The sequence below is a fragment of the Rhincodon typus genome, chromosome 3 (genome assembly GCF_021869965.1).
Source record: "Rhincodon typus isolate 14 chromosome 3, sRhiTyp1.1, whole genome shotgun sequence".
Classification (NCBI taxonomy): domain Eukaryota; kingdom Metazoa; phylum Chordata; class Chondrichthyes; order Orectolobiformes; family Rhincodontidae; genus Rhincodon; species Rhincodon typus.
The window spans coordinates 101,571,915-101,595,398 of NC_063334.1; the positions used below are offsets into that span (position 1 = coordinate 101,571,915).

Sequence of the window (23,484 nt, forward strand, 5' to 3'; positions counted from 1 at the left end):
ATGGTGTACAGTCAGGAGGGAGTTACCCTGACAGCCCCTTATATTGAAAATTCATGGTGTCCAGATTCATTGCATCAGCTCAAATATTGGCAAGGAAACCTGCTGATTACCATGTACAGGCACCCATCGGAGGAGTTGAGAATACCTTACATCATGTTTTATGACACTATGACAGTTCCAAAGCAACAAACTTTTGAATAGATCTATTAACTTGAGACTGGTCATAGCAGCAGCAGAAGAATCCTACTCCAGTACAAACTGCAAACGGTGTGATGGAGCATACCCCTACTATATCATCACCCTGGGTAAATGGAGATTAGTGAAGGAGGGCATTCCACGTGTCAGGCATAAATAAAAATGAAGCATCAATCTGGTGAAACTACAAAACAGGACTACTTGCCTGCAAACAGCAAACGCAGCCAGCAGCAGACAGAGCTAAGCGTTACCACAACCAACGGATCAAGCTCATCTTTTGCACTGATGTGCTGGGCTCCCCATCATCAAGGATAGGGATGTTTGTGGAGCCTGTTCCTCCAGTGGGTTGTTTAATTGTCCATTGTGATTCATGACTGGATGTGGCTCAAAAACAGAGCTTCGATCGGATTGATAGTGATGGCGTTACTTAGCTCGGTCTATTACTTGCAGCCTACTCTGTTTAGCTCAAGTAGCCAGTTGCTTAGCTTTGCCTTCAATGAATATTAAAAACAAACAAACACTTTTCCAATATCATATCTTTGTGGCATTTCAGAGTTTCCGAACATTTAATAAAAACTGATCCTAAAACTTGTCCTTGTCTCAATTCTCTCAAAATTGTATTGGTTTTGGATGGAGCATGTAGGACAAAATTGTAACAGCAGAAAGGAGTAAACAAGGGGAGAGCCTTCTCACTAACTCAGCATAAAACATTACACAACTTGTCTGATCATTTATATTTAAACAAACAAAAGAGGATGTGAAGAGCCATGGATTACTGTCTGAACATCACTGGAAATGTGCTTATAAAATCCGAAATCCCTGATATAATGATCACCTTGTCCCCAGATGAAATAAATCACCACTAACTACAACTGGAGGCAGCGGGAGCAAAACTGCACATTGTTGGAATCATAAAGCCAACAATTTTGTATTTGCTGATTCTCGTAGATCTGAAAGTCGGGTTTGTTATAGAAGAGACAAGCAATTGTGATTTTGCCTGCTTTGTGTGTGTTCCTAGCAATGACTGTTTTCACTCCCAATTTATGGGTTTACAAATTCAAGTAATGGAGGATTGGAGCTTACCTTCCTCATCTGGTACAAAGCAGAAGCAGCAGCGAGCTTCCTGTAAGATAATGAGGAGTTACGTTAACAGACTGCTAATATATCAAACCAGATCTTGGGCAGGATTGTTATCATTCCAACACATACTAGTATTGAATGAGTCACATCACTGGGTGAATGAGTCACTCGGCAGTAAGAACTGGAGCGTGGTTAACAAAATGTTGAAGCTTTTCATAGTCATACAGACAGAAACAGACCCTTTGGTCCAACCAGTCCTCGCCAACCATAATTCCAAACTAAACTAGTCCCACATGCCTGCACTTAGCCCATATCCCTCCAAACATTTCTTTATTCTTCTACTTATCTAAATGTCTTTTAAATATTGTTACTGTACTTTCATCCACCACTTCCTCTGGCAGTCCATACCATACAAGAACTACTCTGTATATAAAAAAAAAATTTTTCTCTTCACACCTTAAAAATAAGTCCCCCAGACTTGAAATCCCACACTGTAGAGAAAATACACCTGCCATTCACCTTATCTGTGCCCCTCAGGAATTTATAAACCCCTAAACGTCCCATGTTCTAGTGAAAATAGTCCCAGTCTATCCAGTCTCTCCTTATAACTCAAGCCCTCCATTCCCAGCAACACCCTAAATCTCTTGTGAATCCTCTCCAACTTAACAATATACTTCCATTTTCATCTTGCATTATCAGGACAGAAGCTAGAATGTGAAATTTCAAGGAGTGCAGCATTTTACTACATTTTAAAAGGGTGTTGGCTGGTGGGCAAGTTGACTTTGATTGGTCAAGGGGTTGCCAAGGAGAAGTTGTATGTAATCTTATGTAGGGTCCTAACCTTTTCCTCCTACAGGCAAAAAGAACATGTCTAGGCATTGCAGCTTTTTTTGAAATTAAAAATACGCATGGGGTAGCAACAGCTGCTTGGTGCATTCGCCATGGCAACACCTCAACTAGAGTCAACCTGCCAACCAATCAGCAAACTTTTCCATTGCATATCCCCTACTTCCTTTCATTTATCCTGATGAGTACAAGACAAAAAGCTTTGACAGAATGTAGGCAGCTTTAAATTAACTTGTAATTTTTATCTTGTGTAAAAAAAAAAAGTAGCCTGAGTTTGGTGCCCTTCATTTATTCTTCAGATCAGGACACAATCCTGTAGAAGATGTACAACAGGCACTCAGTCATACCTATAAAAGGCACTGCATTGCATTATTGTGCCCCCAAACAAGACAGCACCCATCATTCAGTGCTTAATGCTCCCATTATGGAGTAGAAAGGGATAAGAAAATAGCATGTGGCTTAGGGATAAACACAAGTAAATCCGTATTCCCCTATATCACAGCACAGTGCATTTGATTCTTGACAAATATTGATAAAAGCACATTGTAGGGGCATCTCCCTCTCCAGGACTGAAACTGTTCAAGACACACTTTCCCAAGACCAAACATGGATGTTCAATCTTTTGTAGTTGAACTGCTTATCATTTGTTCTTATTTCACAAGCTCACATTAAGACTGACAGACTGCACATCAGTCCCAGAAGTGAAGACGGTGATGACAACCGTTACACAGTGATGATAACCGCTATGTATTGAAAAAGCTTACTCAACACTTTATTCAATGTGATTGCAACACTGGGACCTTTTTTTATTTCAACACCATTAACAAAAGCATCATGCAAGAGAAGCTGTGGGTAAATTAGACCTCAAGTATGCAAATGTATGTGTAAATATGCAGATTGAGTCAGTGTTTTTACAGCATGGAAAAAGGCCATTTGGTCCATTATGTTCTCACCAGTCATTAAGCGTCTATCTATTCATATGTCATTTTAGAGAACTTGGCCTGCAGCCTTGAATGCTATGGCATTTCAGATGCTCGATACTTCCCAATTGTCTTGAGGGTTCTTGCCTCTGCCACCAGTTAGTGGCAGATACCCAGCACCTCTGGGTGAAAACATTTATCCTTCAATCCTTTCTAAACCTCTGCTTACTTTAAAATTGATCCCTCTACTCAGGGGAGAAGTTTCTCCCTATCGAGGTTTCTGATGCTATTCAGTACTTGGGCACTGGCATTGGCATGACCACAAATGCATATTAACAGAGTATTTACACACACACACACACACACACACACACAGAGAGAGGAGAGAGAGAGCGAGCAATTTAGTCTATTTGAATCTGCATCAACTGGAATTTTTCAGTTACACACAATGCATACATCTATAATTATACAGACTCCACCCACCAAACCCTTAACATAAATATTTCGCAAGGAGTAAACTAATAAATTCTATTAAAATAACAATTTTAAAACACATTTCTGAAAAAGGGAACCACCAGATCATAGACAGAAACTTTGCACAGAAATGTTTGTTTGGAAATGTATAACCTTCACTGCAGCTTGAGGGAATAAAAGGTTGAAAAATTAAGACACACCCAAGATCTGCAATACCATTCAGACTTGAACTGACCAATTTTCAATCTTATGCAATTAGCAGGAAATGAAATGAAATGAAATGAAATCTCTGTCAGACCTACATTCTGAAATGGATTTAAAACTGGAAAATTCCTTCCGAAAATCAAGTCAAGGCAGATTTTTACAAAAAGTTAATTTTAAAAGAACAAGCTACCGTTTTTTTTAAAATGATAGCTCTCACTTAACTAGTGGTTATAATTTCAAATGAAGAAAGTGGTATCTTAAAATATCAACATCACTTTCTAAGATATTCTAGCCAAATGCTACAAAATGTTAAACTCCAACAAAGATGCAACTGGGTGATATACTTCATACTTATACTTCATGCATTCCACTCCCTATCCCACACCCCAATTAAATCAGTGCACCCTGGATAAATGTGCCACATTATTTGCAAGGGACATAAGTCAATGAATCAGCATTGGAATGTGTGTAAATCAACAGCATACCAGGTTGAAGCAAATATTCCACTTTGGCAAATCAGATATATACTTACAGTTGGTTTAGAGTTTGGAACAGTGCTCACCCCCAGGGTAGCTGAGCTGGAACGAGTTGTTGAAGTTAGACTAAAAGAACAAACAAAGAAATATTTTTTTTCCCCCGGAAATGAGGTTGGAGTTTTTGGTATTCCATTTGAGAATCCATTAATCAAAAAGTCTGAACAGAACTATGTGTCACATCTCCACTCCCACATTTTTCCAGATTGTAGTCGTGTAAATATCTCTCAGCATAGAGGCCAAATCCTCCCCCAAACCATGTGTTCATTGTCTACGTGCATTTCTTAGTTCCATCATTAAAACACTTAATTTACATAATACGTCTCCTCCAGCAGCTGCAATATAGCAGTGTCTCTTCTAACGCCCTCCTGCCAGCACCCTAGTCTTATTGTTTCCACTTGTCCTTTAACTCCATGAATGTATTTTTAGAACAGTCCATGACAGCCAAGCTCAGGTCATAGTGAACACCCTGAAAACTGGCTGAGATTTGGCCAGCTCAACTCTTTTTCTAAGCAGGCTGCTTAACAGTAATTGGACAGAGAGAATTGGAAGTGAGGAGCCTCCCACTAAACATTCAGTGAGTGTTGCATTTGTAAATATCAACAGCAACTTTCGTTAACACCCCCCTCCCCCGTCTGTGATAAAAGAGGGTTCTTCGACGTGTTACCAATGATTGGACCTTATGAAAATATATGTCAGTTTTCACTCTTACAATTAACGAGGCCAAACCTGAAGCCATCCAAATATTTTTAAAATAGCTGTTTTCAGACATTACCTTCTGCATTCCAACCCCAAATTTCTTTTTAAAAGATTATTTTAATTTAAAATGTTGAAAGAAAAAAAAATTTGAGGAACAGATAAAGTCAGGACTCCAAATGACTGTTGGTGTTTAGAATGCAGCATTCAGGCATTATAATGTTATTTAGCATCTTGGACCCGTTCTCACTTCACCCATCATCTTGTACATTCCATGACAATGAGATAAAATGGGCTGTACAATTACAAATTCTAACAACGCTTCAAATACCATCAGCAACATTTATATTAACTTCTGATGTGGTGGATGGGAGCTTACACATGTATACATTTATTTTAAAGACTTACAAGCTTTATTTAATGTGCCGCCTCCAATTTAGCAGCTGAAACCAAAATTAGAATTGAGGCATTTAAGAGGGCATTGGATGACTTTTCTTAAAAATTGAAACAATGTACAAAAGGTATGAGGAAAAGGCAGAGGATGACACTGAGCCATGAAATGCATTTAAACAGCCGGTGCAGATACAATGGGCTGAACAGCCTCCTGAATCATGACACTTGTGGTTCCAGGAATGCTCCGAAAGCTGGTTTGCATCAATGGACTATTTGACTGGAAGGGCTTTCTCAATCCGCGTAATAAATATGAGCAAGATCAATGCCAAAGTCTGAGCCTGTAACTATACCCAGATTCTGTTTTCATTCCTGTTTTGAAGTGCCAAACAATAGATGAACTTACCAGGCATAGAGCACACAGCCATACATGATAATGGCTCCCAGCACAGAAACAAGCTTGTCATCTGTTTGAAGGCCTTTGCCCAATAACTGAGGAATGCATATTGTAGTGTTCATTCCTTGCTTCATAACTGAAGAGAGAGTAAAAGACATTGAACACCACCAAACCTTTAGAGAAGCAACAAATCCATTTAAAAGCAATAATAAATTTATTGCACAATATATACATTTCTAAACAAAAGTTTGCAAGTACCAATTTCTGGAGGTGAATTGGCCAACGCAGAGAACGTAAGATACATCACATAACAGCTGATTACTCCTGACTGCAGGAGACCGGAGTTAGGCTGATCTGAAAGAAATGCAAACAGGGAATCATTTAAAAGAATTAGGCAAGACAAATAACTGATGTATGAAATACATGCAGCAAGGACTAATATCCTCCCTTTAATCAAATAGAATAGGGGTCAGTTAGCTAGAGAGCTAGCGAATGGATCAGATTTGTGCCAACAGCATGAGACTTAATCCCTGTTGTGGCCGATGTCAATGCAGTACAGGTCTCCTTGCCCAATTTGTAGTACTTGCTGCGGTTCAGCAAAAAAAAATAAAAAACCAAGCACTTGCCTTCAGGAAAGGAACTTAAGAAGAAAATGAAACAGAGCAGACTCCTACTCAGAATGAGTTGTGCCTTGTAAATGGTGGGCAGGTTCTGGGGAGTCAGGAGGTGAGAGTTACATGCTGCTTTTAAGTGCTGCCCAATCACATTGCCTCATGACAGATTTTATGTTTGGTGATATCAAATATATTTGAGCAGATAAGTGAGACAGAAAAAAAAACCCTTTCAAAACTGTTGCAAACTTGGGTGCAAACTGTGTTATGCTGCTGGCTGCAGTCTAAGCTGAAACTTTATAATTGGATATCCAAAGATTTTAGTGAAAAACAAGATTTGTGCTGTCATTGCGTCACATGGACGGAATTCGAGGATTATGAAAGTATTTAAATTTTTTTTTTTAAATCGAAAAAGAAGTGTGTTCTGGAACAGAAGTCCCAGTCAGTCAATTGCTGTGTTGAATATTATTTAAGAATACTTCTACCACCCCCTTTCCCAAGTCACCCTACCAGACTGTTTCACACTCCAACACCTGTCAATACAGAATCTTTAAAGATTTTTGAGCAGAGATAGAAGGATGTACAATGGAGGTTAAAATCAGATCAGCCATGACCTTATTGAATGGCGAAGCAGGCTCAAAGGCCCAGATAACCCACTCTTACTCTTTGTTAGAGTTGTGTGTCGTATGTGTTAGGGAAGCCCATGCCGAAGCAGTATAAAATGGCTGAAAGTGGTTCTGAGTTGTCATAAAATGGCAGAGGAAGGTTTTTTGCCGAAATAGCAGCTTCCATACTTTGCTGTTGGAAATTAAACTATAAGCAAGAATAATAGCTGCCTTCAAAGAAGGAGTATATAAAGGTAACTAGATTAAGATAACACACAAAGGGTGTTGCGAAATGTATGCAATGGGCCCTGTGGAACAAAAGCAGATGTACAGACAAGTAGATCAAGGTACAGCTTTGAGGAATAGGGACAGAAGCCTTGTACCAGGTAGTCCAAACTCTGCTATTCATTATAGGATAGAAGGGAAGGGTCTGACCACGCACTGATCACATGGTATTGAGACACACAGGTAATTGGATGAGCTGTTAGATGACAGCCTACTGAAACAGGCTGAGTAACTGTATTTAAACTGCACGTTTTCCTTTGTTCAGTGGTGAAGTCCCTGTACCACCCAGAGAACCTGTCCCCAGCAGTGTAAAACAATAATGTTTGATGTTTGAAGTGGGCCTGCATGTCGAATGATTTAGTCATTCAACCGCATCAGTTTGCAATACACACAAGCAAAACGTATCCTTATGCACTCTTATGTGGGGAAGTATGGCACAGATGACCATTAAATCATTGCTTTAAAATAAGTTTCACTCTGAGACTTGTACAAAAGATATACACAAAACAAAGGACCAGTCACTAACAATGTGTTTGAGACAGACAACTGGGATGTCACACACAGGATGCCGAATCACTGGAATATTGCACTGATGCCAAAACACACTGTGCCACACAAAATGGGATGTCTATTATACAACAGAAATGCTGTAGATTAGCTTGTGGAAGGAATTTCAGAACATGAAGTATTGTGCGTCAAGGATAGCAGGGAAGTGTGTTAGTACAAAGCATCATCTTAAATGGAAACACTTCTAACCTTTGGTAACAAGGGCATGCCTTATGTAGGTGAGAGCACACACCTTATCCTCACTAAGCACTGTGTGACTTTATCTGATGATTTCCCTTCAGATATGGGTTTCAAAACCTTCCCACAACCTAAATCAATTTCCGATCAGACTGGATTTCTTTCCTTCTGAACAGCAGATATGATTTTCACTTTTTGTTCTTCTAATAGAGAGTTGTGTCACCTCTCCAAAATGTCTCAGAACAATGTCCAGTTATTTCTGCATGGGACGGTGTAGCACAAACTAACAATTCATAACCACTTCTGTCACAGTACGAGCACATAATCTAGCGCTATGAATACAAGGTTTCTTTTTAAAAAAAGTAAACACTTCCCATACCTATATCACTATTGGGTGTGGGAATTGATAAGGTGCAGATTAATTATGGAATGAGAAAGTAACAACATTTTGGTCACATCACAAAATAGATTGGAGACAGGTATCAAGCACTATTTTGAATAGGGAAATCAACTACGCAAAGAGCAGCCAAAACAGATCAACTCATTCCCTACAGACAGCCATGAGACCCTGTCCTGCCCCGTCCAAAACACAAACCAGTAGGAATAGTGACATGAGAGATCAGACACACTAAAATAGCAAATAAAGAGAGAAAAATTTGACAGCATTAACATATTAGCCACTTAGCACATGTGAAAATAGAAAGGATTGGATTTTCTGAGTAGATTGCCACTCTGGGCCATTCAAAATAAGGGACTATGCATTTCTGAACAGAGATTCTGTTCAAGGACCCTTCAGAAATGCGGAGCCATACTTCCATTCTGTCAGTTCTTTCATAGCATGATAGCGCCTTTTCACACCAGTCAGTTGCCAGATATAAAGACCATGAAAGTCTCTTTGACAGCTGCTGATATTTGGTAAGTACATAACCCAAATGTGATGTTAGGGTGCAGGGAGGGTAGGGTGATAGAATGCCAGCTGAATAGACATAGGGTGCCTGCAGTAGGATACCAGACGATGTCTCCAAACGTTTCAAGCATATTGTTAAAGGCAAGATTGAGAAGCCAGAAATTATTGTACACATTGGTAGGAATGACATTTTTAGGGAAAAGATTAAAGCAGTATAGACTGAATTTAAGATGTTACGTAGAAGATTAAACAAAATAGAACCTTAAAATTAGTAATGTCTGATTTACTCCCAATGCCAAACTCAAATGAGGGAAGGAACAAAAAAGTTAAAGGAGATAAATCAGTGGCTAAAGAACTGGTGTATTGTTCAGGGATTCAGGTTTTCAGACAATTGGAATGTCTTTTGGGGACAGAAAAGACCTGCTCAAAAAAAAAAGCTGAGCCTACCCTAAACTGGAAAGGGACCAATACTTCAGTAGGGAGATTTGCTCATCCTATTAAGGGAGACTTTGTACTGATAGTGGAGGAATTCTAAGTAGCAGTGTAAACAGAAGGATTGATGGGGAAGGTTCCGAATATGAGGACACCACATTAATTAGAAAAGAACGACAAGAGAGATTCAAAGTATGTAGTAACTCTGAAGAACTAAATTGCATTTATTTCAATGCTAGCGGTCTTACAGGTAAGGCTGATGAACTCAGGGTATGTTTAAGAACATGGGATTGGGACATCATAGCTATTTCAGAAACCTGGCTGAGAGACGGACCAGACTAGCAGCTCAATGTTCTGGGTTTTAGATTCTACAGGAAGGATAGAAAAGGAGGTAAGAATAAGGAGGTGGGGGAGGGGGGTGGTGGAGTGTGCATTTGAGTAAGAAAAACAGTAATTACAATTATTGTTGTAATTAGGGAAGATATTTCTAAAAAAGCACCCAGTGAAAATATAGGAGTAGAAATTACAAATAAGAAAGGAAAGATCACTTTGATGGGATTGTACTATAGGACCCCCAATAGTAAGACAGAAAAGATTTCGATGGTGAAGAATTTGTCAAACATGTTCAAGAAATTTTTTTTTTTTTTTTAAATCAACATGTGGATGCTCGTCCTGGAGAAGGAGCAAAACTAGACCATCTTTTGGGCAATAAGGGAAGGGCAGGTGACTGAAGTAAAAGTGGGGAAACGCGTTGGGTCTAGCAACTATAATTCTATTAGTTTCAAAATGGTTATGGAAGTGGGTAAGCCTTCCATAAAAGTTAAAAGTTTTTAAATTGGAGTAAGGCAAATTTTAATGGTATGAGACAAGAATGTTCAAAAGTTGATTGGAGTGGACTGTTCACAGGTATAAGGACATCTGACAAGTGGGAGGTGTTCAAGAGTGTGATGGCCAGAGTTCAGAGGCATTATGTTCCTGTTAGACCGAAGGGCAAGGCTGGTAAGATTAAGGAACAATGGATGAATAGAGATATTAAGGTTCTAGTCAAGAATAAAACAGAAACTTATTTTAGATATAGACAACTTGGTTCAATTGAATCTCTTAAATCAATTGAAAGAATGTAGGGGCATTCTTAAGAAAGAAATCAGGAAGGCAAAGACAGGATATGGAATAGCATTGGCAGATAAGGTTAAGGATAATCCAGAGGGATTCTACAAATACATTAAGAGCAAGAGGGTAACTAGAGAGGGGCTAGCGCCTCTTAAAGATCAGGGAGGTCATCTTTGTGTTGAACCCTAGGAGATGGGAGAGAAATTAAAAGATTATTTCGCATCAGTTTTTATTGTGGAGAAAGAAATGGAGTTTTAGAGAATGCAGAGAAACAGTTCACATTACAGAAGAGGAAGTTTGGGAGGTTTTAAAGTACATAAAGGTGGCTAAATCTCCAGGACCTGATCTAACGTATCCCAGAACATTACAGGAAGTAAGGGAGGAAATTGCAAGACCTCTTGCAGAAATACTTGCATCATCTGTAACTACAGGTGAGGTACCTGATGACTGGAGGGTGGCTAATGTTGTACCTTTAAGAAAGGTTGTAAGGAGAAACTGAGGAACTATAGCCCTGCGAGTCTGACTTCAGTTGTGGGTAAATTGTTGGAGCCGATTACAAAAAGGTAGGATTTATGGGCATTGAGAGGAAAACTTTGATTAGGGATAATCAGCATGATTTGTGCAAGGAAAATCATATCTCACAAACTTGATCAAAATTTTGGAGGAAGTTACCAAAAAGACTGATGATGGCAGCGCAGTTGACGCTGATTATTTGGATTTTAGTAGAGCATTTGACAAGTTTCCACATGGTAGACTAATTAAAGTTAGGTCACACGGGATTCAGGGTGTGCTTGCCGATTGGATACATAACTGGCTCAATGGCAGGAGAACAGAGAGTAACAGTGGAGGGTTGCTTTTCGAACTGGAGGCCTGTGACCAGTGGTGTTCCACAGGGATCGGCTCTGGGTCCTCTTTCGTTTGCCATTTATATAAATGATTTGGATGAAAATATAAAAGGTATGGTTAGTAAGTTTGCAGATGACACCAAAATTGGTGGCATAGTAGATGGTGAAGAAGGTTTTCTAAGATTACAAAGGGATCTTGATCAAATGGGTCAATGGGCTGAAAAATGACAGATTGAATTCAATCTGGATAAATGTAAGGTATTGCATTTTGGTACAACAATCAAGGGTAGGGCCTGGACAATTAATGGTAGGGCCTTGGGTAATGTTGTAGAACAGAAGGACCTATGGGTGCAGGTCCATAATTCTTTGAAGTTTGTATCACATATAGACAGGGTGGTTTAAAAAGGCATTTGGCACACTTGCCTTCATTGCTCAGTCCTTTGAGTATAGGAGTTAGGAAGTCATGTTGAGGTTGTACAGAACATTGGCGAGGCCTCACCTAGAATATTGTGTCCCGTTCTGGTAGCCCAGTTATAGGAGAGATACTACCAAGCGGGAGAGGGTTCAGAAGAGATTTACCAGGATGTTGCTAGGTATGGAAGGTTTGAGTTATAAAGAACGGGTGGGACTGTTCTCACTGGAGTGTAGGAGGTTTAAGAGGCGGCCTGATAGTAGTATATAAAATGATGAAAGTTATAGGTAGAGTTAATGGTAGTCCTCTTTTCCCTAGGATGGGGGAATTTCAAGACAAGGGAGCACATTTTTAAGGGAGAAAGAAGAGAGATTTAAAAAACGAACGTGAGAGGCAATTTTTTTTGTTTTACACAGAGGGTAGTTTGTGTGTGGAATGAACTTCCTGATGGGTGGTGGCTGCAGGTACAATTACAACGTTTAAAAGACATTTGAATAGATACATGAATAGGAAAGGTTAAGGGATATGGGCCAGGAGCAGGCAGGTGGGACTAGTTTAGTTTGGGATTATGTTCAGCCTGGACTGGTTGGACCAAAGGGTCTGTTTCCTTGCCATATGACTCTGAGAATGGTGTAGAGTGCCAGCTTTGTATATGGTAGTGCGCCAAGTGGGTAGGATACCAAGTGGGAGGTGTGCAAGGTGGTAAAAGGGCCATATAAGTGATGTAGTGATTAGGGTGGGTTGGAGTGAGCAGAAATCGGGTCCAGCATGAAGTACTGGAGATTGGGTCAGATCTAGTAGGGGGCGGGGGGGTGGGGAAATCTGGAAGCCGGGATTGGATTGGATATGGTGGTGGGGATTGAAGGAGGGGGTGATTGGTACAAATGTAGAACAGTTGTGGGACAGGAGGGAGTATATCTGCCATTGGGAGATGGGTGTCAGTTCAATTCTGAGGCAGGAATAAGGGGAGTCCAGGGGGAAGAGTGGGGAACGGTGATTGGGTCCCAATGTGGGGAAGGGTTATTGGGTCATGGGGAGATACATGAGAGGGGAGAGGGGGGCAGATGGAGTATGGGATTAGTTCATGAATTAGACAACCAAGATTTAATTGTCTAATTTAGCAGGAGCAACTATTTTACTTAGTTTCAACAGAACCTTTCAATCCTCCAATTTGAATGGAGACTTTTGAGGGGTTCCAGATGTAGGGAAATTGCCAGAGCAAAATCCAATTTGCCAGGTAATTCCTTTGACGTGTACTACAATGGGGCTTCCACAAGATTCCCACACACAATTCCCATTTACACTGGAATGACGACAGTCTGACCATCAGAAAATCCAGGCCAATTTTTTTCTTTTTAAAATACTTTACAATTGTCACATTTCAAACAAACAATTGAGTTTCACATCACATCTTAGTAACTTTTCTCAAGCAGATCCGAGTTGAACATAAAAACACTAGTTCATTGGAGTCAGGATTCAAAATTATCAACTCACATTTTTGTACACAGGGTGTAATTGCTACCATGGAGACGATGAAGCAGAGGCTGGTGTTGACACCCAATAAAATCTTGTTTAGTGTGCAGCCTTCAGGATCAGTGTAAAATATCACCATCAGAACAACAGCACAGACAGCAACCGAGTAAAGAATGAGTGTAACTAAGGCCAAGGCAGCGTACCAACACTTATTGTTTGCTGTTCCAGCCCACCTATTAAAAAGACAAAAGAAACAAGAAATAATTGTCATTTGGTAGCAGACAGGAAACAAAAGCCCACACATTATAATCAGACAGGAGATACAGTGCCTACGGCCTTAGAAGTTTATTAAAATGCTGCAGAGAGAGAGCACCTTTCACTTCAACTAATGCACTGTAACCCTTTATATCAGGAAGTAAAAGCTCTCTATTTTTACTCAAAAAGAGATGGTATCCCTTGAGAGCTTTCCATTGTCTCCCTTCATCTTGGATTAAATAAGCCAGCCAGTGTCTATTCTAAACTGCTGGCAATGTTGTTCCGTAATCATTTGCGAGAGACAGCCCACAAGCTATTTTCAATGTCACTTCAGGGTTCCCCTTCAGAATGCAGGAAAAAAAACATAACCTGCCCTTTCAGTCGCCATCCTGCCTGACACTGGAAACTAGTTCATGTGGAACTACTGGTGAAGCCACACCACCAAAGTTGTAGGGTAGATAGCCCATTCCATGGGTTAATTATACTTACACTTGAGAAATGCTGACACCTATATACAATATGACCATGTATCCTGTTTGCAGGAGAGAACAGACATACATTAAATATGTAGGCTCATCTTTGACTGTGCTGGAAGCAATAGTTTTAAAAGCCGAACAGCTCATTCATTCATTCCTGGTCCTTAAAGAACAACTGTCCTAAGGGATGTGAGGAAAAAGGAGAATCCTTCCTAACTGGCCTTCCTGCTAATTGGGCAAGTAGTCAGGTGGCTTGTCATTGTAGGCTTATCCCCATCCTTAAATAGCTTTCTCCTTCCTAGTGAGATGTTTGCACTTAAGTAAGTGAAAGGTACTTTAATGCACAATATCATCCAGACACTAAAGAATAATAAAGTTAGTCTAACTTCAATGCAGCCAGCTTTGTGCCCTCCTCATCCATACAAAATATCCAAATAAGCAGAAAATGTCATCTCCAATGTAGCCAATTATCTAAGGATTGTCAATTTGTTTCATTTTTGTTGAGTTGATAACAGCTATTTGTGTGTGTATCATGACTAAATTGATGCTGAGATTTCACTGTCATGTTGAGAATGTTAAGAATGTACACACACACACACACACACACGATGACCAGAACCCAATATTCAAACTCAAATAGTTTCAAGACAGTAGATGCTAGCTCCAACTCTCTCTTAACAGGAATGGATCCCAGTCTCAGAAACAAACATTGTGACATTACAACCATCTGGTTGAAGAAAGAAAGAAGGTTTTCTCACTGTTTCCAAACAATCCAGAGCATATAAAAAACATGAGGAGTTTATAGATTATTTTGCTGTACATCTACAAATCTAGTGACAACTTTTTTGGACTTTCTATTCAAGCCGCAACGGCCTTCCTAGTCTCAAAAAAAAAGCGCTTCAAGAGAAGTAACTTACCAGGTTTTGTTCCATTTGTGTGCAAACTCCACGAGCAATATGAGCTGGATTAGAATGAAGAGGAAGGCTCCAGCAACACCAATGTATAGCCATACTGTTTTCAATAAAAGGAAAACAAATCATTAGTAACAGACTACTTTATGAAATTAATGGGTCAGAAGTACAAAATTCATTTCTTCATGGGTATTATGGTTTACAAAAAACAGTTACTGTGCAGGGCACTGAATGAGCTCTGCCATTAGTTTGAACCTGAACATGCCTGAACAAGTTTTGAATCACAAGTTGTGAGTTGATAATTGCAGGGTAAGGCAAGCAGAACAATCAACTACCAATACATCTCCTTAACAAATCAGATGGAAGAATTAAGAAATAAAGCGAGGATGGATGTACAGTAATGTGTAAATTAGAGTGGGTAAATTCAATATTAAAAATGTACAAAAAGAACAATAAAGGAGGAAATAAGGGGGAAAAAGACAGACAAAACAGAACACGTTTTTAAAATTGTCCAAATACATTTAAAACCTGAAGGAATTAATCTCCACACTGAATATTTAATTTTCACTGTTGGCAGTAATTGACTATTATTTCATTTAGTAATTTGACAGCACAGAACTTGAGTATAGTTGAAAAAATATATACATTTGGTGAAACTGTGTCTTGCACTCATCAGGACAATTTGCAATCCAAGTAAAGGGAAAACAACAGTTGTATTGTATTGTATGAGAAAAGAATGTTCATTGGTTGGTAAGTTGACACTGGTAGAGATGTTATTATGGAACATGCATCAGTTTACAATGACTGATAGTTAACTGCTAAATTTTAAAATGTGTTCTAAATTTTAAACTAAGCAGATTGACTTTGATTGGCTATAGCATTCCTCTGAGAAATGAACCAGAGAATGCTGTCACCAATTTTGCCGAGTTGAAACAGGCACGATGTACGCATCTTCTTTCTATCTCGAAATAACAGGGCCCTATGTACTAATGTATGTAGCTTTTAGTACACAGGTGTGTCATATTGTCAGCCCTACACAATCCTATAGGGGTGGCCAGCATATACATAGGATTATATAAAGAATGTTACCCAATTGTACAATTGCATCTCTAATATTGGACAATATATTTTCAAGTGAGGGCATTTGAGTAAGTTCAATACCTTACTTGTTGAGAATGCCAAAGAGCCCTGCGGTTTGAGGAGATCTGCCAGTTTCTGGGAAAGACAGTCTATATAACAGAATCACATTGGCCCTGAAGTTCTTACACCACATTTTGTATTTGTGCAATAGAATGTCCTTTGACTTAACAGCAGCATCCTACCAGAGGCAAATACCAGTCCTGTTACTACTACATTGTAGCAGCATGAAAATCCTGTTTATTACTTCCTCAAAAAGCTCCAATTAATTTTTCCAGGCATTATTACCCCTTTTATGAAGCCAGGACTCTGACTGATTGTATTATGCATTTATTTCTAAATGTTCTACTGTTACATCCTTTATAATAGACTAACATTTTCCCCAATATGCACAGACATTATGCTAACTTGCCTATAGTTACCTCCTTTTATTGTCTCTCTCTCTGTTTAAATTCACATACTTGGGAATTCTAAAAGGTATACTGAGCTCTCTTCAGGACCTTAGGTACATTCAAGAGCTGATTGCTGTTAAATCCAAGAAACCAAGGATTTTGGAACAATAAATATGATTTGCTGTCTTGTTATTTCTTCTCTTTTGTTTCACACTGTGTAACAATCTTTACAAAACTCCCCAAACTAGGAGAAGCTTAGTCATCCTAAAATCGACTACATTTTCTGGTTCAAATCAGGACATATAGAGAACAACAAAAGTAAACCAAACTTGGGTAAATTCCAAAATTCAAGATTTCACAATGCGTTACTGCCTTCCCTGTCTTAATATATTCAAATGTATTCTTTGCCCTTGACTACAAAGTTGTGACTATTTATTGATGTATATCAAAAAAAAATTTTAAACAGGAACAGTTGCCACTGCTATTTTCTATTGCTGCAAGTCAACCAAAGCAGCCCTGGCTTAAATCCGGGCAGTTCTGAACTGTCTGCAGTCTATTCTCTCAAGTGGGCTTAAGAGATTTCACAACATTACAGAAGCACAGAATTGCTACACAGTGCAGAAGGAGGCCACTTGGTCCATCAAATCTGCACTGGCTCTCCGAACACTAACTTGGTGTCAATTTCCTGCCTTTATCTCACACCCTGTCCTCTCTAATTCCGCAATTGAATCTTCCTCCATCCCATGTCCAGACAGTGCATTCCAGACCATAACTACTCGATAAGCGTAAACAATTTTGTTGTTATCTCATATTTGCTTCTTTGCAAAACACTTTAAAACTGTGCCCTCTGGTTCCTAACCAGCTTATGGGAGGCAAGGGTTTCTCCCTATCTACTCTAAGTCTCTCATGATTTTGAAAATTTCTAGTGAAATCTCCTCTTAGCCATCTTCTCGCCAATGAAAACAGTCCCAACTTCTCTAATCTGTCCTTGTCACAGAAGTGTCTAATCCCTGGAACCATTCTTATTAATCTTGTCTGCACTTTGTCCAATTCATTCTCATCCTTCCTAAACTGTAGTGTCCAGAACTCTACAAAAAATTCCAGCTGAAGTCTAACCTGAGTCATTTAAGTTCCTCACAACGTACCCTATGCGGCAATAATGAAGCCTAGAATACTGTATGCTTTATTCACAGATGTCTCTACCTCTCCTACCATTGTGTGCACGTATACACCTAGATCGCTCAGCTCCTGCACACCCTTCAGAATATTACTCTTAATACTTTTCAAAGAGCAATAGGGAATGTCTGATCATTACTTATTCCTCAATGGGAGTCAGACGATTCAATTAGCCATTTGATCCCATCACTATTTATGAGCTTGTTCACAAATGGGATTGCCTACATTATAATAGTGGCCAGAATTCAAAATAATTAAGTCAACTGTGAAGTGCTTTGGGATGAACTGAGATGGTGAAAAGCTCCACATCCGTGCAAGTTCTTGATTATGGTTAGAGTGGTTAAGAGGTATGCAGAACATTAACCGAGGCATGGAATATAAGAGTAGAGAGATTAGGCTGAAAATATTGTTTAGGCCACAGCTGGTGTACTGTGTACAGTTCTGGTCACCTCACTATAGGAAGGACATGAATGCATTAGAGGGGGTGCAGAGGGGATTTACCAGGATGATGACTGGGCTGGAGGGTCTGTGCTGTGAGCAAAGAGCAGATAGGCTGGCATCGTTTTCTTAGAGCAGTGAAAGCCGAGAGGGGACCTAATAGAGGTGTATAAGATTATGGACGGGCATATATTGGTGGCTAGGAATGCACTTTTCCCATTAGATGGGTCAATAACCAGAACCAGAGGTAGAAGGTCAAGAGGAGAGTTGAGGAGAAATTATTTCACCCAGAATGTGTTGAGAGTCTGGAATTCATTGCCTTAAAGTATGGCTGAGTCAGAAACTCTAAGTATTTAAGTAGCATTTAGATATTCATTTGCAGTACCATGGGCCAAAAAGGTGGAAAATCGGATTATAGTAGTCAGATTTCTGTTGTTTGGTATGGATATGATGGGCAGAATGGACTTTCCTCTAACCTATAAATGCCCCTGAATCTATTATTTTGCACACGATTGAATACTGTTCATCTGTGAAAGAAATGTACTTGTGGTGATCTTTACCACTGAGTGATTCAAATTGGGAATGCACAAGAGGCTAGAATTGGAGGCCTGCAGGTTGAGAAGCTTTTTAGGGCCATACGTGGCTACAGCGATGGAACAGAGAGAGTTGCATTTTTATAGCTGCATTCAGAACCTCAGGGCGTGCTAAAACACCTTACAGCCAAGAAAACACCTCCGGACGGTGTATAAGCACCCACAAAAACAGTAATGTCACCATTAGGAACAAAAAACAGAAGTTGCTGGAAAAGCTCAGCAGGTCTGGCAGCATCCGTGAAGAAAAAAAATTAGAGTTAACGTTTCGGGTCCAGTGACCCTTCCTCAGGAACTGAGAAACATTAACTCTCATTTTTGCAGCCAGACCTGCTGAGCGTTTCCAGCAACTTCTGTTTTTTTGTTGCAAAAATAACACTGCCTGAGATTGCCACAATGAATAACTCCCATTGGATAATGTAAAGCAATGCATTGTATCACAGCTTTCAACAAATTGACATGCACAAAAGCAGTCTGCCTCAGAGATATGGTAATAAGATGAAGTTTTAATATTCACCTGTACCTTCAATCTGACCAGTTTATCACTATTTACACATTTCTCATGATCATACCATACTGATTTATAAATGCACCTTTTGGAAATTGGTATAATCTTGAAACTGCTAAGTTAATTCAACACGATAAAACACAGTGTACAGATTTGATAAAAAAAAGAGTAACAAGCGCTTAGCTTAAAAAAATTACCATCTACAGATAAGAACAACATTCTCATTGTTCTACTTGAATTGTCACATGGAATTGTAAATACAAAGCGCTTACTGTCCTTTAGAATCAATGAACTGAAGTCACCACCACAGCTGAAATACAGTGCATAGCACTTACAGACTCCTGCAAATGGTAGATGCTGCCCAAGCAACTAGCTCTTGCTCCTTTATTGCTTCAAGTGCTTGCCATTCATTCAGAAACCTTATCCTGATTATTATTCCAGAAGGCTCACATCAATGCTAGTGGGTAGTCTATCTGCTGCAATTGGATTGGATTGAACGAGTGAAACAAAACAACCTCAATAACTGCAAACTTTCCCAATTCTAAAACCCTGGTGTTGGTTAGAGAAAACCTTTGTTGTGGGGCTGCATTAAAATCAGTCTCTTAACTCAAATAACATTATACTGCTCACTTACAGAGATTTGCTGTTGGCAAAGCCATTAGTACAGTACTATGCTTCATTTTCAGTTCCTGAATTGTTCTTAAACATTTTCTATCTCAGCATCCAAAACAACCGAAAGATGGTTTTCAACTGAGCTAAGAAGTGGAATGTTAGTGTGACAATCATTAACTCTTCACAATCCAGAGATTGAATTCCTAACAAATTCCAATAGGGACCAGGTTAATGGTTAAATCATTAAATCGCTCAGCATTTTTTCAGGAAAGACACCCAGGAAGAATTAGAGGTGAGATGAGAATGACTGCCCTTGAAATCAAGGCTGTATTTGACTGAGTGTTAAACTGAGGAGCTCTAGAGAGAAAAAAAAAGGAATCAATAGGTATCGGGGTTAAATCTTGCAGCTGGTTAGAGTCATACATGGCACAAAACAAAACAGCTGTGGTTATTGGTGATCAATCATCTAAGCCCAAGGACATCACTGTAGGAGTTCCTCATTGAGGTGTCCTAGGCCCAACCATCTTCATCAATGACCTATCTTCTATCATAAAGGTCAGAGGTGAGGATGTTAAGTCACGATTGCACAATGTTCAGCACCAGTCACAACTCCTGAAGTCTTGAAGCCATTTGCGTTTGTGCACATTAAGACTAGGACAGCATTCAGACTTGGCCTGATGGATAGCCAGTAACATGTTGTCTCTTGAGTGCCAGGTAATGGCCACATCCAAAAATCCCTTTGATAATGGCAATACTATTGCTACATCTCTCACTACCAACATCCTGGGGCTACTTTGCCCAGAAACTAAACCGGGCATAAATCCAACAGGACAGAGACTAGGAATTGAGAAGTAATGCACCTCCTGATTCCTGAATCCCTATTTATCCTTACATGGTACGAGTTGGGAGTGTGATGGAATACTTCCTACTTCCTTGGGCAGTGCAGCTGTAACACTTTGATGTTCATCCAGATCATAAATAAATATTAACTCCCTCCATCACTGACAAACAGTGGCAGCAATATGTCTCACCTGCAATCTGAAATGCAGCAACTTGCCAAACCTCCTTTGACAGCACCTTCTAAACCCACAACCTCTATCACTCAAAAGGTAGGGCCGCAGGAACATGACACCCCTCCACACACCATCCTGACCTGGAACTACTTTGCCATTCCTTCACTGTTGCTGGATCAAATCCTGCAACTCTCCTCCAAACAGCACTGTGGGGATATTTACACCACATGGACAATTGCAGTTCAACAGAGTGCCTCACTGTCACCTTGAGTCGATGAGGGATAAGCAGTAAATGCTTAAACAGCTTCACCTACTAACCATGAAGATTTTGAAAGTTAGAGAATGCTGGCTACAGAACTAGTTCTTTTTTAAAAGGCTGGAAAAAGATAAAAAGGGCAAAAGAGAAAGAACCAGTAGCAGATGTCAATTCTTCAGATTGTTGTTGATTTTTTCTAAAATTGCTGTATCTGTTTTACATGTGATTTTCAAAGTAATCTGCAACTATCAGATTATAGTCTATTTTAAATGTCTCTTCAAGAAACCTTTAAGAATAAATGTACCCACTGCTCTTACAAGATACATTCCTGATATAAAAGAAACACATTAAAATTATGTTGCATTAGATAAAAATCAGAATTGATGTGAATGCTCCAAAAGGACTATACTTAAACAGTAACTGGTTCTAAGCTTTACCTTTGTGAAATGTGTCCTGATCTGGTATAAAAAAAGCTCCAGCACACATTCCAGCCAGCACTACGAGTTTCACAAACCAGAACCTAGGCACAAAATACAGCCATTAACATCTCAGCACAGAATAAACCTTCTTCTCAAATGGACAGGTTCTAAACAACACCTACCCATTGTGGAGGTAAGCTCGGCAATCTTTACTGGTCTTCACATTGATCATTATCAGGAAGAAGATGAAGAAGAATATGGCCATTCCAAAGCAGACCTTATAAACAGCAGAGTAGCCCACAAGCCTTTCACAATCAGTGCCTGCTTTAATAGTTCTGCAAAACTCTCCATAGAAGGTAACCTAGAAAAAAAGAGGCAAAGTAAAACAATTCCATTGTTTTCTTACATCATTGATCAAATAACCCTGAAAGTGACCTTATTTGCTGTTTTTAGGCATCTTTGATTGAACGTAGGCATCTGGATGCTTGGCCCCAAGTGTCCTTGTGAAAGTGGTTGGACAGTCACAATCTGAAATCATTGCAGTCCAACAGAAACATACAAACATTGGACTAGACAACAGGACTAGACCATTCAGTAAGATCCTGGCTAATTTGACTGGTGTCTCAGCATACGCAAGTATACCCACAGCAAATATTGGGAGGGCAATCCAGGATTTTGACCCAGTGACAGTGAAGGAAACTGGTGATATAGTTCCAAATCAGGATAGTACGTGGCTTAAAGGTGAACATCCAGCAGCGGTGCTCTCGTGCAGTCACTGCTCGTCATTTTAAATGGCAGAGCCAGGTTCAGGCCCTGCTGCTGGTCCTGGATTACAGCACTCAACTCAAACCACAAGTTTGGAAGGTGATGTCAAAGGGGCCTTGGTGAGCTGCTGCAGTGCACCTTGTAGATGGCATACATTGCCGCTACGGAGTGTTGGTGGTGGGCAGAGTGCAGATGGGTTACCAATTAAGTGGGCCGTTTCATCTCTGGGATCTGTCTCTATGTACTCTATACACTCCCACCCTCACACCCCCAGCCCTGGTGTCAGGATAAATACCCACCCTTTCCTGACTATTCCCAGTGCAGAAAAAGGGTCACTGGACCTGAAAATGTTAATTGTTTTTCTCTCAACAGTCTCTGCATTCTCTAGCACTCTCTAGTTTTGTTTCAGATTTCCAGCATCTGCAGTTCTGTGCGCTTAGTTCACAGAGAGATTCTTGTAATTTTGAACTAGTTCCTTTCCGTATACAGAGAGTATCATAGAGTTATACAGCATGGAAACAGACCCTTTGGCCCAACTCGTCCATGTGGACCAGGTTTCCTAAATTAAACTAGTCCTATTTGCCCGTGTTTTGTGCATATGCCTCGAAATCTTTCCTTTCCTTGCCCCTGTCCCAATGGTTTTTAAATGCTGTGACCGTACTTCCATCTTGTACCCCATCTGCACTCCATGTACTTTCCAAGGTGATGGGGTCGTAAAGAAGGCGTATGGTGTGTTGGCTTTCATTGGCAGGGGAACTGAGTTTAAGAGCCATGAGGTTCTGCTGCAACTCTATAAAACCCTGGTTAGAACACACTTGGAATATTGTGTTCAGTTCTCGTTGCCTCATTATAGGAAGGACGTGGAAGCTTTAGAGAGGGCGCAGAGGAGATTTACCAGGATGCTGCCTGAACTGGAGGGCAGGTCTTATGAGGAAAGGTTGAGGGAGCTAGGGCTTTTCTCATTGGAGCGAAGTAGTATGAGAGGTGACTTGATAGATGTTTACAAGATGGTGAGAGGCATAGATAGAGTGGGTAGTCAGAGACTTTTTCCCAGGGTGGAAACGACTATTACGAGGGAGCATAATTTTAAGGTGATTGGAGGAAGGTATCGGGGAGATGTCAGAGGTAGGTTCTTCACACAGAGAGTGGTGGGCGTGTGGAATGTGCTGCCGGCAGTGGTAGTGGAGTCAGATGCTTAAAAGTCTCGAAAGTGACTCCTGGATAGGTACATGGATGATAGTATAATGTAGGGTATGCAGGGTAGTTTGATCTCAGTAGGATAATTGGTCGGCACAACATCGTGGGCCAAAGGGCCTGTACTGTGCTGTACTGTTCTATGTTCTATGTTCTATGTTCTATGTTCTATGTTCTATGTTC

At 40.0% G+C, this 23,484-nt stretch overlaps 1 protein-coding gene across 3 annotated transcripts in view; it reads right to left on the reverse strand.

Moving 5' to 3' along the window:
• serinc5 (serine incorporator 5) overlaps positions 1 to 23,484 on the reverse strand; it is a 63,890-nt gene that overhangs the window by 9,731 nt on the left and 30,675 nt on the right. For all 3 annotated transcript variants that reach the window (XM_020527104.2, XM_020527103.2, XM_048595146.1), the window contains exons 3-10: positions 21,525 to 21,703; positions 21,361 to 21,443; positions 14,808 to 14,901; positions 13,181 to 13,392; positions 5,994 to 6,089; positions 5,745 to 5,871; positions 4,252 to 4,321; positions 1,279 to 1,318 (exon numbers count right to left, since the gene is read on the reverse strand). In XM_020527104.2, the coding sequence (XP_020382693.1) occupies positions 1,279 to 1,318; positions 4,252 to 4,321; positions 5,745 to 5,871; positions 5,994 to 6,089; positions 13,181 to 13,392; positions 14,808 to 14,901; positions 21,361 to 21,443; positions 21,525 to 21,703 (901 nt within the window). The remainder of the gene's footprint in view (positions 1 to 1,278; positions 1,319 to 4,251; positions 4,322 to 5,744; positions 5,872 to 5,993; positions 6,090 to 13,180; positions 13,393 to 14,807; positions 14,902 to 21,360; positions 21,444 to 21,524; positions 21,704 to 23,484) is intronic.